This window comes from Papaver somniferum, chromosome 7, assembly GCF_003573695.1.
Source record: "Papaver somniferum cultivar HN1 chromosome 7, ASM357369v1, whole genome shotgun sequence".
Taxonomy (NCBI): Eukaryota; Viridiplantae; Streptophyta; class Magnoliopsida; order Ranunculales; family Papaveraceae; genus Papaver; species Papaver somniferum.
In genome coordinates, this window is record NC_039364.1 from 233,442,289 (window position 1) to 233,461,931 (window position 19,643).

At 38.5% G+C, this 19,643-nt stretch overlaps 1 protein-coding gene across 1 annotated transcript in view; it reads left to right on the forward strand.

The window, feature by feature from the left end:
- Positions 1–17,285: 17,285 nt before the first annotated feature.
- Positions 17,286–19,643, forward strand: part of LOC113299852 (serine/threonine-protein kinase ATM-like) — a 28,796-nt gene continuing 26,438 nt past the window's right edge. The window contains exons 1-7 of the mRNA XM_026548951.1: positions 17,286–17,508; positions 17,648–17,756; positions 17,850–17,993; positions 18,695–18,856; positions 18,947–19,142; positions 19,257–19,413; positions 19,502–19,641. Of these exons, the coding sequence (XP_026404736.1) occupies positions 17,434–17,508; positions 17,648–17,756; positions 17,850–17,993; positions 18,695–18,856; positions 18,947–19,142; positions 19,257–19,413; positions 19,502–19,641 (983 nt within the window). The 5' untranslated portion in view covers positions 17,286–17,433. The remainder of the gene's footprint in view (positions 17,509–17,647; positions 17,757–17,849; positions 17,994–18,694; positions 18,857–18,946; positions 19,143–19,256; positions 19,414–19,501; positions 19,642–19,643) is intronic.

Consider the following 19,643-nt stretch of genomic DNA (forward strand, 5'->3'; position numbering starts at 1 on the left):
TCATTCCTTAGATTGTGACATACATTAATCCAAAAAATTCCAAACTGCTTGGTCCGGATACGTCCGAATACTATAAAATGCCTCTGGTATGTTACCAAACAATACTTTTCACTTAGTTTTTAGAACTTTATGTGGGGATTGCTTGTAATGAACCTTATAATATTCCATTGTTGTCCTTATGTAGGGAATAAAATCTCCACAGGAAGCGATTTCTTGGGCAAAAGAGACGGCTCTTAAGAACATGTGTGTGTTGGTGAGGAATACCCAACGTTCAGATAATCGTTTTGAGATGGTTTGCGAGAGAAATGGGCAATACAAGGAGAAGAATAGCCATAAGAGAAAGGGTTATGTATATCCAAAAAAGACCAATAGGGTATACAAGACTCATACGAGGAAGGATAATTGCCCCTTCAAGCTTGTATTTTATTTAAGAGACAAAGACAAAGAAAAGGAATGGGATTGTGCGGTGTGGTTTGGCCGTCATAACCACCGGGATCCGAAAGATTTTGTTGGTCACTCCCTAGTTGCGAATCTAAAACCTCATGAATTCGAGGATGTAAAGATAATGACCAAAGCATGTATCAAACCAAGAGTGATTCTCAAAGGCTTCAAGGAAAAGGATGATCAGAACGTTTCTTCTCTAAGTACAATCTATAGCGCACAAGCAACCATTAGAAGGGTGGAATGGTAAGGGAGGACCGTTATGCAAGAATTTGAGAAGATAGTTTGAGATCACAACTACACGCGTATCATTAAAAGAGGACCGGACAACAAACCCCTTCAAATATTCATTGCGCATCCTTTGCTTTCACAATTGGCTCATACATGTGGTGGTGTTCTTATGATGGATTGCACCTGCAAGACAAACAAATACAACATGCCGTTGTTCAACATCGTGGGGCAAACATCGGAAAAGGTATCATTTACATTGGCTTGGTGTTTAATGGAAAACGAGAGGGATTACAATTATCATTGGGCATTACGAAAATTGAAATTATTGTTCCCGAAAAATCAATTTCCGAGGGTCGACATCATAACCGATCAAGATGACGCACTAATGAGTGCTATATCTGATATATTTCCGGATGCACAAAATTTCCTATGTAGTATCTTATACGTCAAAATGTGACAAAACATTATCATGCTTTGTTTGAACCCTCTAAGGCGGATATTAAGAAGAGAATGGTTGCTCAACCAGAGGAAGATGTTCGCAAGAAGAAACTATCACCCGAAGAAGAAGAAGATGGAAGAGGAAAGATTAAAGAGCGAGTGGACAAAGAATACGATGAAAATCATATAAAGTGGTTGGAATTTCTAAAGGATTGGGAGAAAGTTTATTGGTCTCTTACCGAGGATATATATGAAAATAGATTGAACATGTTTATTGCAAAATATAATGAAGTGTATCCAAGTGCCCTCTCATATTGTCGGGATAAATTGTTGGATAAGTTCAAGGAAAAATTTGTGCGTGCATGGACAAATCGGTATAAACACCACGGGAATGAAGCAATTAGTATAGCGGAGTCCGCTCATGGGAGATTTAAAGATCTCATCCAGTCCGTCCAAGGAAACGTGGTTACGGTCACCAAGACATTTGAACAATACTTTAAGGTTGATATCGATAGGATCAAGAAGGCTTTTGAGAAAAGCTCAATGAAAGGATGACATCACATTTTCGATATGGTAAATTTCTCCAATGAATAGAATTAAACGTCTCGCAATTGGCAATAAGATATATGAGTAAACAAATGAAAAAAGAGATAAGATATGGCAAACAGGGTGATGTGTGTATTTGTCCCGACATGTCTTCGTTGGGGCTTCCGTGTCGTCATATGCTTGTGAAGTATGAAGAAGTGATACCTATTGAGGTTATAGATCCGATTTGGAAGCAACTATCTTTCGACCCTCCCCCGACGGAAGCTCCCGGACAATCACCATGGGATACAAATGAAGAAAAGGAATTCTATGAAGCTTACTCACGTGGCAACTCGGTTAGCCGACAAGCATTGTTGAGCCAACTAAGGCTAATTACACGCCCATGGATAACACAAAGTGAAGATCCAACAAAGGGAGATCCGCCCGGTAGACCACAAACTAAAATTACAAGGAGAAAACAAAGGAGAGAATTGAAAGCAATGAGTCAACGCGAATGTGAAGACGAGGCGAGTAAGAAACGAGACCCAACCGGATGTGAGCTTTCGGAAGCAAGGATCGCGGAAGTGCCGGATCCAAAGAAAAGAGTAGGCCGAAGAAGGAACCGCCATCAAGTCATTAACAAATGGGGAATTCCGTATCCACACCACAAGTCGATGAAATGCCGGTTCCAAAGAAAAGGGGTAGGCCGAAGAAGTTACCGCTATCAAGTCAAGAAAAAATGACGGATTCCGTATCAACACCACAAGCCGATGAAGTGCCGGTTCCAAAGAAAAGGGGTAGGCCGACGAAGGTACCCGCATCGATGGAACAAGAACAACAAGCCGAGGAAGAGGATGCCACGCATAGAGTCGATGTAGCGGAGGTTACAAAGAAAAGGGGTAGGCCTATGAATGTACCAACAATGATTGAACAAGGAGAGTATTCCGAAGTCACGCCCAAAGTTGAAGGGCCGGCTTTGCATATCAAAAATGAAAGGCTGAATAAGGAACCTACACCAAGTCAAGTACATCAAGCTGAAAATTCTGAAGTCACGCCAATGATAAGTGATAGCAAAGGTAAGCGACCAATGCCTAGTCATCAACAACACGATAGTGAAGTAGTCTCTTTTAAAAAGCGAAGGGGTAGGCCAAGGAAGTACGGTCTCCCAACACATACCGAAGACGTTGGAAGTGTAGAGATTGCTGAGGATGGATTGGATATAATTAAGATGAAAATTGGTAATATGAAGATGTTTAAGGATTCCAAAACAGGTAAGACTTATAGACATTCCCATACCAAAATAGAGGGTTATATAGACCAACTTCCCGAGTTTATTCGCGAGTATATTGTATATACGGATGATGTCGATGGAGATGGAAATTGTGGCTATCATGCCGTGACCGAACAATTAGGAATCTTTGAGTAGGCGGTTAGTAAATGCATGAGACCATGCCGATACGCTAGAAAGAGAATGGCCGAACAACTTATGAAAAAGAAGAGCTACTATGAACAATTGGTAGATGATGACGAAGGGTTTGAAAGTTTGCATGCTCGGGTGTTAGGGCCAGAGCACCAGATGAAGTTCCTTCCTACTGAATATTAGATGAGAACGCCGGTTTGTGGGCATCTTGTGGCGGATACATTTAACTGTGTTGTTCATTATTTTTCACCCACCGAACAAACAACTTATACGCCAAAGTGGAGAAAGTGCAAAGAATCTCTTAAGAAGAGAAGAGTTGTCTTGGCGTTCATGAACGGGAATCATTTCATTATTCTGAAGCTCAAGGAAAATTGTCCATTGCCACCGGTTTGTCCGTTGACTAAAAACAAGGGTATAGTCCCCAATCACTCGGAGGAATGGATGAAATTGTATGAGGAGAACCACCAATTGTGGGATGCGTTGAAGCTATCAATTAACCCGGAGAAGGGAGAAATTCCCATTCATAAATTAGAAAGTGATGAAGAGTAATTTGGAAATGTGTGGTTCACTGCCATGCCACCTTTTGTTTTTTTGGAAGTTTATTATTAAACCATATGCTATGGACATGCCAGCATGATTTAGTTCAAACTTTACAATGCCGGGAATTGATCCCGGCTTAGAAAGTCTTTTTTCTTTTATGCCGGAAAATCACCATAAGTACACAGAGATTTCAGGTTTAGTGTCGGCGTTGAAATTAACTTCCTAATAATGCCGGAATTCTACACAGATCACTTATGTGTGAGGAAAAGAAAGAGTACCGGCATTGTCGAGAAAAGCGTATCCATGCCGGAATTCTAAATTCCTTTGTTTCGGAAAAGAAATCAGTATACCGGCATTGTTATTACAATTTCGACCATGCCGGTTTTGAAAAAAAAAACATAAAAATTGACATAGATTTACCAATATAATATGTTCTAAGGCAAAAACAAACGAAATCAAATTCTCCAAAGTTTAGCAAGACACACAAAATAACATAAGCAAAGACAAGATTGTTTAACTAACCATACGTAAAGTTAAGATGTTCCAAACCGAAAAAAATGAAACAAAGATGCTCAAAGTTTAGCAAGACGCACAAAAAACATAAAAGAAATATTAACAAACGTCTTAGATCACTCGGTCCTTGGCTTCTTCTGAATCCTCTTCTTCGTTTCCTTCCACAAGTCCTTTGCACTTGGATCTTCAATTTTGTCTATCTTTTCCTTGACTGTCTTCATTTCTGCCGGGGTCAGCACCTCTCCTTCCTTGTTATTGCAGTTAAACCAGTTTCCCAATTTTCTTAGCCGCGAACGTTGTTGTCATATTATTCCATTAGTATGTTAACTTTTATAAGTTTATAGATATAATTCTAATAATAGGAAGTGAACAATAATTACGTACCACCAACGTGAGGGTCTTTAGAAGTACGAGTACAGTAAGTTTTTCAGCGGTTGTGGAGGGAGGTTCTGCTTGTGGAGGCACTGTTTTGTGGACGGGCATACAATAGAAAGATGGGAGTACCTCAAATGACCTCTGAGGAAGCTTGGTTCCGACTCGTAACCGTTTTCCGCCAATTCCCAACCAACCCTATACATCACTAGTTGTTGTTCTTCCCTTTCATTCCAATGTACAAGTAGAGGAGTTGGTTTATAAACTACCAGCGTATGCTGTTCATCTGATAGACATTGAGGAAAGTCATGAGAGAATTTGGCATCAGATTTACCCGTAAGTTTTTTTCTGTTTGTACCCAAGTTGGCGCATCACACGACGAGGGTTATGCCTAAAAAATACTTTTGGATGAAACAATGGTCCGTTTTAAAATGCTACATTGTTATTCTTTGCAAAGTGAACTCCTCTTTCGTTCCTATATGGGTCTAACACTACATCTTCGACAACGATAGAGTCCAAAGCCTCTCTCATGGCGAGTAACCAAGTTCTGTTATTGGGCTTTGGTCTATTATCAAAAAAGTATTTCTTAGCTACAGGAATGTGTGGTGCCAAACCATACCTTGACGACTCCAAATATTTGTAGTCCTTGAACAATATTGGGAAGTGTTCATAAGCCCACACCTACGCAAATGAAAGATCGTTCCAATGAAATGTATAAGAAAAGAACTAATTGGAAAACAAAATAACTAGTTCACATTACCTGTAATACAATGAAATTCCCATTAAATTGACAAGCAGTCTCCTTAGAAGATCTACGCATCTCCGCCAATAAATGTGCCAAGAAAGCAGTGCCCCATGAATACTCATGAACCTCCTCCAAGGAATCCAAGTATTGTAAGTTGTTCATATGCACCCTGTTACCATTAGAGTCGGGGAATATTACGATGCCCAAGAGGAACAACAGATAAGCAGCGATAGTTTGCTGAATTTGTTCGGCATTCAATTCCTTGCCCATCGTATTCCCAAACAACTCTCTGAGCTTGACGACTTTAATAGTCTTTGTCATGGTTTTCTTTGACATGTACATATTTGCTTTTGTCGTTTCCTTGTCCCAACCAAACAACTTTTTAGTCAGCTCATAGATCTTGGACCATTCTAGGGTCTTATTGTCATCTTCTTTCTTAACGGCTTTTCCAAGGATCTCTAGACATAATATTCTTTGGACATCTTCAGGGATAATGGTCATCTCGCCAAAAGTAAAATGCATGGTATCGGTTGAAGCAAAAAATCTCTCTAAGAAGCAATTTGCCGTCACTTGATCAGTGGCCACATAATTTTCTACCGCGGAATACAACCCAAATGCTATTACTGCTGCTTGAACATCCCCACATTCCCCTTCCAAATCCCATGTATCCATTTGTTGATAGCGGCAAACACGGAAGGCTTTCTTGTGGTCATATAAAAACACACCAAACAAACATCAATTCACCTGATGGCATATATAAACAATATAATTACAAGGTGCAAACGTCTTACATAAGTTGAATAGATCCAACGAGCCAAAGAGTCCTTGTAGTCAAATAAGAGTTTTGGATCTCTCGGCTGACCCCAGTGTTTGCCATCATTGCGTTCTTGAATCATGTCATATGTTTTTGGGAGGTGCCTTGGTGGGTCCTTTTCCTTTTTCTCACCGGCTTCAACTTCAGGTTGTCCTAACCCATGTGAGGATGATCCACCTTATGGATCAGGAGGTACAAATTTCTCCCACTCAGCATCATCATCGCTGCTTATGCTTCCCTCCGAGGGAATCTCTTGAATCATGACCTTACCATGTTCCGGATCATGTCGACTACGTAGAGGCCGAGAAGATTTAGGTTTTCCTTCATCAACAACTTTTCCCTTTCCTTTCTTCTTTTTGGCAGCTATGGACCTACGTACAAAATGAGATTTAACATAATAAGAAAATCATAACCGGCATGGCCGGTGAACTAAACGATACTGCCGACATAACTAACGGCACTGTAATATAAAAATATGATATGCCGGTTTTGCAGTACCGACATTGTATGTAAATATAATCCCATGCCGGTAATATGGGAATTGTCTACAGATATTTAACAAAATAAGGTGATCAAAACCGGCATGGATATTGAATATTACGATACTTCCAGCATAGGTGCCAGTGTTGAATTTTATAGGGGTTCTATGCCGGTATTCTAATAACTTACATGAAACAAAAGGGGGATACATGACATATAAACGGGCATTGTATTCAAATTTAATGGTAGGCCGAAACTAAATTGGAATTTCAATTCACTAAATTCAGTTTCAAATTCACTAATTCAAATTTCCTTTTACCTAGTAGAAACAATACAACATGCAATTTTCAGTTTGTGTTTTTTATATTATGAAATAAACCCTAAAAATGCTTCAATAAACATAGACATCACTTACCTCATCATCTATGTTATTTCCTCCTCATCATCTTGTTTAATAGATGCTTCTGATTTCGATTTACCACCAGGATTAGGTATGGGTTTTTCAGGAGGTTTGCGAGGACCCATTCTTCTTTGGGTTTGAAGAATTGAATGAATTTGGTTCAGAGGATGAAACCAAATAATGGAGTTTAGTGGTTTTGGAAGTTCTTTTGGAATGGCCGGAGAAGTGAAAACAAAAAAATAGAAAGATGAGACCCTTTCCATTCTATAACCGTCAATTTTTATTTAACAATGAAGTTTGTAACCGTCACATAAATGGAATGAGGGAGTTTGTTACGGTTATAATGGGGGATAATTGGTGGGACAGTTACAATGGAGGAGAATAAGGAGTTAGAATGAGTTGTCGAACTTTCATAAGTGGAATTAAGGGGTTTGTAACTGCCACATAAATTGAGTTTGTAACAGTCATAATTCCGGCATTTAGATATGGTACAATTCAATGCCGGCATTCTGACAATAAGTTTAAATTGGGTGTACAATACCGGTATAGTATTTGGTTCTTTTTGAATGTCGGCACTGGGAATAAACTTAAGGAAAAAAACAACATTAAACACATAATCTTAAGGAAACAAATAACATTAACCCAAACATGCCCTCATGCTAATCTTAAGGAAATAAAATTAGAAACACTAACCGCATAAACAACGTTACAAATGAAATGAAGGATCTTAATCTAATTGCAACTAACATCATGTCTTGGGACGAGATTCAAGAAACAAAGCAGCTTCAAAATTCCTAAAAGGATCTTTTCTCCACTTAAAATATGCGTCCTGAGCTTGATACCTATTCCCTCTGAATTTTGCGAGAAACTCGTTGTATTTGCGACATAATTTTATGAGTGCAATTGTGCGGTTCGCTACAAACACATCCCGTAATCCCTTTTGCGTTTCTTGCACTTACCTTCCACAAACTCCGGCATATAAGGACCATCCTCAAAAACACCCCAAAAAGGTTTGAAGGGCGGTGATCTTCCGGGAGATCCGATACTATATAGTAATTTTTTATCCATTGGGTTTTTTCCTCAACATCCGCTTCTATCTTCGCTTGTTTTACACGTTTGTATATATCTTTAGTTTCTTTGTGATATTTTGCTTTTATTGATGCCTCTTCTTCTACTCTTTTCCTTCTAAGTATATCTTCTTCCATTGCAGCAAGTGACTTGGTGGTTTGCTCCTTCCTTCTAAGTTTTTCTAGTATTATGGGAATTGAGTTGATGGTGGTTGATGATTGATTCCCTATCGGAGTGAATAATTTTTTTTATATAAAACTTCTCTGAAATCGGTAGTTGGTGATTGATTTTCCATCAGAGAAATGTGATTGATTTTTTTTTTTGAGGTATCAACTGCAATAGGTGTATCCACTTTAAATAGATGAGGACACAATGGATCTTTTCCACTTTATTATTCCGGCATTGTCAGTAACTTAGATCTTATGCCGGAAATGGTCTTTACTGGTTTATGGTTTAAAAAAAATAGCCGTTATGCATTCAATGTTCAATTCCGGCAGTGAACGTCAGATTTTAGACCATGCCGGTAGGATGTACCGGCACTGTAATTTATATAACTTTAAAGCCGGAACTTGGTTTATTGCAGACAGAATTTTGACACTAAATTCCGGCATAAAATAATATATAGTTTCTATGCCGGGGATATAACAGTATTGAATTATGTTAACGATGTAAGCCGGAACTAAAATTTATTTCAAATGTAATCCTTGTCGCAGGAAGCACGAATGCACTTAGCACGTGCATCAAGCCTTTAAACCACAAAACCTTACCAAAACCTAACCAAATACCACTAACCCTATCAATCTTCTTAGGAAGAATTCGTCTCCGATTCAACCAGCTTGTGGTACTCCGTGACTTTTCTTACAATGTGGTTCATGTTGGCATCAAACATGAATGCTTCTCCCTTTTCCTGTAAGTAACGCGTTTTCACGGCTTCATGCTACAAAAACAACACAAAAACTTAGTTTTTTACATAAAATTTGAAAAAGAGTGGATTGTGTCGAATTAATCACAAAGATACTTACAAGTTGTTGAGGGGACAATCTATTGTGGGTAGCGTGCTCGATCTGGTGTTTCATTTTTAGATACTCAACCACCGCATTTAAGATGATGTCGTGTCGTTGCTCGATTTGTTGAGCAGTTCTCCCTTTCGGGTTACCGTAATCGTGAATAAATTTGTTAAAAATCTTCAACCACATGGAATACCGCGTGCTGTTATCTATAGTTGAAGGACGAGTTTCGGCATACCATGCTTGGGTGATTGCTAAATCTTCCTCAGAGTCGAACGTTGCCATTTGTTGTATGTGGGATTAGCTACTATATATACTAAGCTATTTATAGATAATTATTCTAGGGTTTAGGGTTTCTAAGTTAAGAGGCTCAAGGAGATATATAAGAACACACGAGTTTTGGGATTTTGGGTCCAAGTATTATCTCTCCTTATATAAAGAAAAACCCCAACGACTAGTTTTTTTGAAATCACCCAAACACCGGCATAGAAGTAAATGTGACATAGGATGTCGGCACCAAGTACCGGTAGATTTTACCGTTGGATGTATATGCCGGTACAAGTGAATTTCTTCACAGTGAAATATGCAACTTTTACCGGCATGGTTGAACAACATGGTTCAACGCCGGTACTAGATGCCGGCATTAAATATATAATTGAGACCATGCCGGTATTTGTGAATTTCAACAAAAAACGGCTAGTTTTTTGAAAAATAAGACCGTTGGAGATTCATTTCTATATAATACCCCCCATTCCTTTGGAAAAATCTACACAAAACACCTACCAAATAACAAAAAACCTTTTCTGAAGAAAGCAAGCACCAAAAAATAGATCAATCAAGCACGGTTAAAGTTCACAAGCGATTGGAGATTCATCATCAAGCTCTATTTGCAAAGTAAGTAGATTGAACATTACTAACAATATATGGACAGTTAAAATATTCACTATTATGATGCATAACTAATACAATGTTCTCTTACAGAATCATGATTGCCGGTGTCAAATTTGCAAGTCACCTTCTCATCTAGCCATTGACTGTCCTTTTATTTATTCAAAGTGTAGAAGCTGTGATGGGACACTCCGGTTTTGGATTGCAAAAAACTGATGATGCTGAAAATGGAAGAATGTTTCTAAGGTGTTTGAATTATCTAAAGTGCGATGGGTTTCAATGGTTTGACAAAGTTGTTGAACTAGCAGAATCAAGAGAAAACCACAAGGGCCAATGCAAGCCTATTGATAGGTGTGATGGGTGTTATATGAAGGGGAAGGAATATATTGAAAGGGAAGATGAACCAATGAAGATTGTCCTTGACACCCCCATTCCAGACGATGTCTTCGAAGATATTTGCGAAAGGCTCAAAGGATCCGCAATTGTTTAAAAAGGATGGAAATAGATTATGAGATCATCTTTAACCAAAGTTACTCCATTACCATGTTTTAGTATGTTTTAATTTAAAGTTTGAAATCTAATGTAATAGATTATCTAGGAATGTAATAAATAGAGAATTCGTAACCTGTTTATAACAAATACGGACATACTATATTTATCAAAATCCAATGCCGGAATTATGCAAAACTATGCAAGAGTAAGAAAATCAGGTTTCCGGCTTAGATCTAATACTTTTTCTGATGCCGGAACTACCTGTAATCTACACAGAAATTTGTTCATTTTTATCCATTGTGCCCGGCATGGTTTTGGAGTAAACAGTTCCATGCCGGTATACATGCCGGCATTGAAATTAAATTGCTTTGAATGCCGGAACCAAACAACTTACGTAGATCTAAACATGTTTAACATAAACCAAACAACTGGATCGTGCTTAAATGTTATTCATCAAAGTATCATAAACCAAAAGTAAACCAAACAAATAAAGAGTTCAACTATAGAGTTCAACAAAGTTAGAAATTGTTCAAAACATAACAACCACCATCCAAATAACGAAATACAACTATAGAGTCATCACTTGGTCTTTTGCTTATTGGAAACAGGCACCTTCCTTGTTTCCCCAAACAAAGTTCTTTCACTTGGGTCTTCAAGTTTATCAAGATTTTCCACGACTTCCTTCATTTCTTCAAGGGATAACACCTCTCCTTCCTCGTACTTGCAACCTAACATCTTCTTCAACTTGCCAAGACGACGCCGCTAGTTTCATACATACAACACATAATTAGTATATATATGCTAATATAAAATTATATCTACATTAAACGAGTAAGTAATTAACAATACTTACTAGCAATCCGACGGTCTTATTAAGTTGGGTCATCGTAGGTGGTGCCTCTATAGGAGTTGGAACGGAAGGGTTTTTATGAGGTGGAACTTCGACGTCTTCCTGGCGCACGACAAAAGGATGTGACAATTCCAAGTAATTGTCAATGTAGGTTGGGTCGGCTTCATCACCGTTGTTCGCAAGCTCCCAATTAGTAGCATCTACCAAACGACGTGGTTCCCTATCCTTCCAATGTGTTGGTTCTGGAGTTGGATCATACTCTACCCTCAAACTTGTGGAACTTTCCATGGACACATAAAGGTAAAGCTGATACCTTTCAGTAGAGGATGTCATGTAGCAGGGTAATTGCTTGTATCCAAGTTGCCGCATCACACGTCGAGGATCATCCATAACGTATCCCTTTGGGTGGAACAAAGGCCCATTGTAAAATGCAACGTTATGAGATCTCAAATATTCGCGGTTTTCTCTAGCCTCCTTGTAAGGGTCGAATAGAACATCTTTGGTAGTCATCGCATCCAGAGCCAATCTCATATCTGGCAGTCGATGATTGTTACCGGGCTTCGGATGGATGTTGAACTGGTATCTCTTGGCTCTAGGCTCCTCTGGGACATCAACGGAAATAATTTTCAAGAAGGGGTTGTCCTTGAACAATGTTGGGAAATGTTCATAAGCCCACACCTATACCAATGTGAAATGATACATATAAAAATCAGTAAAATTTGTGAAAAGGGTACATGTGAACAATATAAATAAGAACATAAGTTTAAAAACAAAATTACCTAGAGTATAGTGAAATTCCCGACAAATTGGTTTGTAACCGCCAAAGAGACCCTTCTCATCTCCGTCATCAAATGTGCCATTACCACGGTGCCCCAAGAATAACTAAAGACATCTTCCAATGGATCCAAGTATTGAAGGTAGTTTGCACTAACCCTGTTGCCACTAGTGTCAGGGAATACCCTAGTGCCCAAAATGAATAATAGGTATGCAACAGCTGTATAACGAATATGTGCGGGGTCCCATCCATCCTTCAAACTTCTTTCCTTTGAGTTTTGAAACTTCTCCTTGAGTAGGGTCATCTTGATGGTCTTTGTCCTACTAAGCTTAGATACATAGAAGCTTCCCACAGAAGTTTTGTAATCCCAACCAAGCAACTTTTTAGTAAGCTCGTGCAACTTCGTCCATTCTAGCTCAAAAGAATGATTATCTCCTTCTGCAATTGATTTTCCGGTAACACTCAAGCCTAGGATGTTCTGAACATCATCAGGGATCAATGTCATCTCGCCAAACGGGAAGTGAATGGTATCTGATTCACCATAATACCTTTCGACGAAGCAATTGATTGTCACAATATCTGGCTTCACGTAAATTTCAACCAAAGGATATAGACCAGAATCCTTAACTATTGCTTGAACATCTTCATGCTCCTTAGACAAATCCCAATGAGTCGCGGCTTGGTTTCGGCAAACACGCACAACCTTCGTATGATCCTACAATTAAGAGATAATATGATTAAGAGATTATGAATAAATACAAAACAATACATATGCACGAGATAAAAATTCTTACATAGGTTTGATATATAGTACGAGCCCACGAGTGCTTGTAGCCAAATAGATACCCCGGATCATAAGAAGCTGCGCCCCAAATTCTACCACGATCAAGGTCGGGCATCATGTCAATAACATGAGGAAGGTGCGAACCTTTAACTTTGCCTTTGCCTTTGCCTTTTCCTTTACCCTTGCCTTGTGTGGGTTGTTGACTTGGACCACCTTGTTCCACTACTCCTTGGCTTTGGATTTCTAATTGATTTGGTTCAATCTCATTATCTTCCTCCTCACTTTCCTCTTGCTCATCTTCCTCCCCAACAGCTCCGGTTTTACTACGATCACGACCACTCTCACAAATTTCCCCTCCTGTATTAGCACCCAAACGCTTTTTGTTTTTCCATCGAGGAGGCAGATATTGAGGAGTATCAAGGCTATCCTTCCTTCTTTTCTTAGTGACAACATCTTTACATTTTCCTTTGTTAGCCTCATTTGCTTTAGCTTTCTTTGCTTTAGATCTATTTCAAAAGAAGCACAAAATAAATATAAGACAACTAACTTTAATTTCTAATACCGGCATACTGAAAAAAAGTATCGAACATGCCGGAATACAATAACGACATAGTATATCAAAACGATTACATGCCGGGAGCAGCTGCCGGCATTGATAACTAAGCTTCTAGGATGCCGGTTTACTATAGCAAATTCCTGGATAAGAAAACTCAAGTACCGGAAGCTACGTAAAATAAAAATAAATGTTGGAACAGAGTACCGACGTTGAAATAAAATTGTCCAGATGCCGGTAGTAGTTCTAAAGTTTCTGGATACAAAACTCTAGTACCGGCATGGAATCTAACGTAAAGTTTACGACGGAACATCTAACAAAAACATAGGGTTTTTTGTTGATTAGAAGCTTGCTACCGGCGTACTCGTAAAAGTTCAAGTAAATGCCGGTACTAGGTTCAGAAATGGTGTTCATCCTAAATTCAATGCTGAAACTAAGTTCCGGTGCGGTCTTCAACCTAAATTGAATGCCGGAACGGGATACCGGTGTGGTCTTCATCCTAGATTGACTGCCGATACTAGTTTCCGGTGTGGTCTTCATACTAAAATGAGTGCCGAAATTTCTGAAACTCAACTGTTTCACTTAGGGTTTCGCGATTTCGGCCTAAACCCATTGCTACAAATCGATTGAAACACTAATTAAACAGTTTTAAGTGACTTACCTTCTCACAGAAGCCATATTTCTGAGTAGTTGATCGTCCGATAACTCTTGTTCTTCGTTTTGTTGCTCTTGAGCAATCAAAGCAAGCATTTTCTTTAATTTCTGTTGAGCAATCGATTTTGATTTCGATTGGGCATCTGATTTTTTTCGTGGAGGCATTCTTATGGGTTGGTTTTAATCGACGAAGAAATTTTTGATTCAACGATTAATCGTAGAGTATACGAAGAACAATGAAGAAGAGGAGAGGAAGATGGAAGAAAAAAATATTCAAACCTAACCCTAAGTATCGAGTATGGCGGCACAAATCAAATGGGGATAACTGATATTGGTTTTTTGGTTGTGAAAACTACAACCAGACCCATTTTCTGTTTTCCTTCCACTGTGAAACCCACGGTCAAAAAAACTCACGGTCGCACCCATCTTCGGTGATAAAATTATGCACAGGCCCATATTTTAATATTCGATGTTTTCTTGTCGATGTATTCTACTTGTGTTGATATTTTTATTGTAATGGCTTCACAGATTTGTAGACCTAAACCTAATGTTTCTCTGAGTTCTCTATGCCACTTCCACACACCCTCTCCTCTTTCTCTCCGCCTTCCTCACCCTAAATCCAGAAAATAGGAAACTGGAACCCCAACTCAGACCTCTGGTTTTCCCCATCCAAACTCATCAAGTCAGATCTACAACCAGATGAAGAAGAACAAAAATAAATAAATTCGAAATACCATTCTCTGAAATCGCATATCCAAGATGGCGAAAACATAAACATATCCTGGATAAAACTCGTGGTGGTTTTGGTGGTCGAGATGAAGAAGGCAATGGGAGGAAGAGAAGACCTTGTTTCCGTTAATTGGTGAAGATTGACTGATATGTGGGTGTCTGATTAGTTTAGGAATGATGGGTACGATAGCAAAGTGAAGTTATCTTCTTTCCTCAATCAAAATGTATATTTCGTTTTAATCTACTGGTCGCGACCAAACCAGACCCATTATTATTCCTCCCATTTCCTCCTCCACCAAAACTACCACCATCCCCGTTGTTGTTGTCATGCCCAGATGGGTAATACGATAATGCATTCCTCCCACCGAACCCTGGAGAAGAACGACATGACGTGAAAAACACTTCGTTTGCAGTTTCTCGAACATCATCTTTATCGACACCGTCTACTTTGAATGGCCAATCAAGGTCGACAGTTTCAAGCAATTGATCAAAGTCTGGTCGGGTTGAGCAGAATGATGACGTTCCTGCGTAGGATTCCCGACTAGAATGATATCCCATATTGGCGTATGGGGTGGCTGTAAATCTTCACCATGTATCATGCGGGAGAGAATGTTTGCATTTGCTGGTGTGCATAAAGAGAGAGAGAAGGAGAGACCAGAAGCAAATGGGTCTCAGTTGGTTTTGCCAGCTTTTTTTAGTGCGAACTTCCTGTGCGGATCTGACAGCTAATTTTGTAGCTACTAATATTGTATGGAAGGGATTGTGAGAAAAACTTGGAACTTGGATAATAATGGGTCTGGGCATGACAACAGCAACATGCCCTTATCATGCAAGATGAGTTACCAATGCCAACTGATAAACCAGTTTATGAATATAGATATCATTGTACGTCACTGATGTTGAACTTAGCAAATACATTCTTGTATATGGTCAATACGTATATTATTGTCCCAACGGCTGATAACTACTCTCTAAGTCTTGGAGCTGCAACAACAGTTTGTGGTATCGTCATAGGAGCTATGGTTGTTGCACATGTGTTTTCATCAGTCTATTTCAGTGCATGGTCCAATAGGTCATACTTCCGACCTCTTGTGTAATGTATAATAGATTTTTTAATTGATGTTCCATTTGCGGATTACCTTGTTAATGGACAGAGTGAGATCTGTACAAATAAAGCCGAAAAGCTGAAGGAATATTCGTTGATGGAGTCAGTGGATTGCCATATTCGTTGAAGCTGATCAATACCATCCAAAGGCTAGGACTGGATTATCATTTCCATGATGAGATCAAGAACGCCCTTGACAAAATCTATATTAATAGCAAAATAAAGGGATAGATGTTGTTGGTTGGAAAGCTAGTGTGATCTATTGGTGTTGGTGTTGTTCATAATGGTTGAATAATCTGTTATGCAACTATGAAAATGGTTGCATAACTTGTTATGCATCTATAAAATTTATTGCATAACTTGTTATGCAGTCGCGAAAATGGTTGCATAACACGTTATGCAACAACATTTTTGTTAATATTGAAACCAACAAAAAAAAAGGCTGCATAACTTGTCATGCACCTACAATAATAGCAGCATAACTTGTTATGCAGTCCAGAGAATGGTTGCATAACACGTTATGCATCCGAAAATATGACTGCATAATGCATTGTGCATTGAAAAAATTGTTGCACAATCTTTTATGCATCGAGAAAATAGATGCATAACTTGATATGCATCCGTAAATATGGATGCATACTGCATTATGCATCAATTTTTTTATGTACGCACTAAAATCTCCCAAAACAATGGTTACATAACTTGTTATAGATGCATAATTCATTATGCGTCTGCAGAATGTGTTGTGCATCTTTTTTGGTGGCTGCATAATGGTTATGTAGTCAGTTTTCGAAATTTTGCCTAAAATGATGATCACCTCCGATTTTTTCGTGAAAAACAAAAATTTGATATTGTTGTTTGTACTCGTTGCGTAGCTCTCTTGAAAAGATTTCTAACGATATAAAATTTGTAAAATTTCAAGGCACGGATTTTTAGATATGTTATATCCAAGTTGCGTTGCCAATTATACTCCTAATGCATAACCCGTCATGCGGATGCATAATCCGTAATGCAGACATTTGTAATAATTTCATATAATTATGGGTGCCACGAAAATAATTATGGGTGTCACGGTACCTAAAATTAATTGTGGGTCTGACAATAACAATATTATTTTTTTTGGGCTTGCGCCTAAGTTTCCTGTTTTGGTTTTAATTTTAAGTTTTTAATTCGGTGGGAGGGTCCCTATAATAAGCTTGTTTGAAAAGTTGCTTTTTTGAGCCAAGATTTAGGTGGGCTCCGAGCAAAAGCTTCCGACTCTTGAGATTCTTCATCGTAGTACCCAAATACCCATCAAGAAATACCCATTGGCCCGACTTTTGTCCAGTGCTGTCGGATGGGCCCTGTAAGTTTGGGGCACCAAAAGCGCTTTTGTCGCTACTCCCGGGAAAAACCATCCTATTCTTTTATTCTCTAAAACCCTCCTATTCTTTTATTCTCTAAAACCCTCACTCTCTTTCTTCTCTAGTTCTTCCCCATTTTCAACTTCTCGAACACAACAAAACACTGTGTCTAAGAACATCATCGAAACCCTAATTCTCATGGAAGATTATTCAAACTCAAATATTTTACCCTAACTTTGGAGGAGTATTGAAAGTGTTTTGGAGTAATGACAATGGCTAGTTCTGGGGATATTGAAGAGATTGTTTCAAAACTTTCATCAGATAAAGTTAAAACTCGAGAAGTATGTTTTTCTATGCTTAATTCTTTTCAATTATCAGTGTAGTTGCAGTAGTCAAGAACTCGAAATGTTTGAAATGCTACGGTTTTGATTTTTGATTTTTTGATTTTTTTTTTTGAATATTTTTTGTTGGATTTTGTAGGAAGGAATTAAGCTGTTGAGTAATTGGTTAGAAGGAGAAAGATCGTTTGGATTCTGCAAAATTCTTAGTGGAAATACTGCGAAACTCAAACCTAATGAGATTCCTCACTGTAAGTTTTGTGTTGTATTTGAAAAAAAGCAAATGAGGATTTTAATTTAGTGTTTTCTTATGTAATGTTTTTGATTGTTTGTTTGTGATTCAGCAAAAACCTGGCCGTTCCTTATTAGGGTTCTCATAGGATGTATTTCGTCTGAGATATCTATGAGCAAGAAGCGTCCACCAAAGCTGATTTTTGCCAAAACTCTTCGGATTGCGATTCAACAGGCTGAGGATACAAAATTTTCAGGTTAGGAATTAAAAAACGTTTGGATGTTTTTGTAAGGATATTTTGGTGGAATAAAGTGAAAAACTAGATACTGATTGAATTGGACAAAATTTGCAATTTCAGATACAGTGAACCCCCCAAAAAAGGCAAGATAACACCAGATTTCCCGTTGTATCTGTATTTTGCTTTGCATCTGAAAAGCTAGTTACTAACCAAATTACCATGGAACCACCAAATTAGTCAGGATTGTGTTCTTTACAATCTTACTGCACTCAAGCCAAAACTAGAAACCTGAAAATTGCTGATGTGGGAACCGTTGAGTTTTGCAATTAATAACAATATAACATTCTCTAGTCATCTGTTTATTTTGAATGTATTACATGAATGACTGGACTTCAACAACCCTTAAAAACATGAAAATTCAATGGCATTTTGGTAGTTGCATTTGTTCTATCTTAGACCAAATGCCGCTCCTGTTTTTCTTTGGTCAAGAGCGACTGGATGTTGTAAAAGATTTTTCAAGCTTCCTTCATTTATATTGACTGAAGGGAAAAGGGTGCCTGGTAGTTGATATGGACAAGAATTGCGCGCTTTGTTAGATTAAAGGCTGTCTACACTAGTCGGGAAGTAGCTCTTGTGTTATTAACTTAGAATTAGTTCATTTGAACTCCTTAAGTGTGTATTAATTCGATTTTCGTCATATCTCATTTGTTTTATATTAGGCAAGATGCAGCTCTTATTATCCGTTGTCAAGTCACTGTTTAGTCACATATGGGAGGTCTTGAGGGATGTTCCAAGCTACCAGTCTGAATACGGGACCATTCTCCGACATCTTATCGCAGTAAAAGATTATAGATTTCATATGAGGAAGCGGGTTTATTGTGGTAAGTACATTATTTATTTATATATGAAGCTTTGGTATCCATTGTTTCGATGTTATTTTTTTGTAATTTTTCATCTCTTCCCGCTGGTAGGTCTTGTTCTCTTGTATTTGGGGAAGGTGGAAACTTGTTTAGATGGAAAAAGAAACATTCAATCTAACCCAAAAGAGGAAGTGTTTCGCTGCATCCTGACATTGCACTCCTTACTAGAAAATCCTCCTGGGGATTTCCCAGATAATCTTCAAAAAGACATTGTGAAGGGGTTTGTTGGGATTTTCTTGCACATAAGGTACACCGTATACACCTTGACAAATTCTTATCTGTGTTACTAGACCTAAAGGCTATGTTCCTTGACCTCGTTTGCATTGTCATTGAGCATGTTCAAATGCCTTTTGTACGTCAGGGATGAGGGGAAGATCTCTCGCAAGCTTATTGAATGCATTAACACATACTTGTGGAAGAATGGCCCCAATCTGGATTCTGAGCCAATGGAAATCCATTCTGCTGTGCAAGAATTTGTATTTCGTTGTTGGCTCACAACTCATGATCGTGCTCTGAAGGTAGGTCTTTTTAGTGAGTCTCCATACTTGCATGATTGCATCTCTTTGTGTGTGGAGGCTGTATAGTCTAATAGTTTCTGTTTTGCAGGATGCACTTGTCCTTTATGCAACATTGCAGTTAAAATTAATCAGAACTGCTGCTGACGGGGGTCATCTGGTAGAACAACTTCTAGATATTGTTGGCAAGGATTTAGATCAAAGCAATATAGCTAGCTCTGCAGTTCTATGGT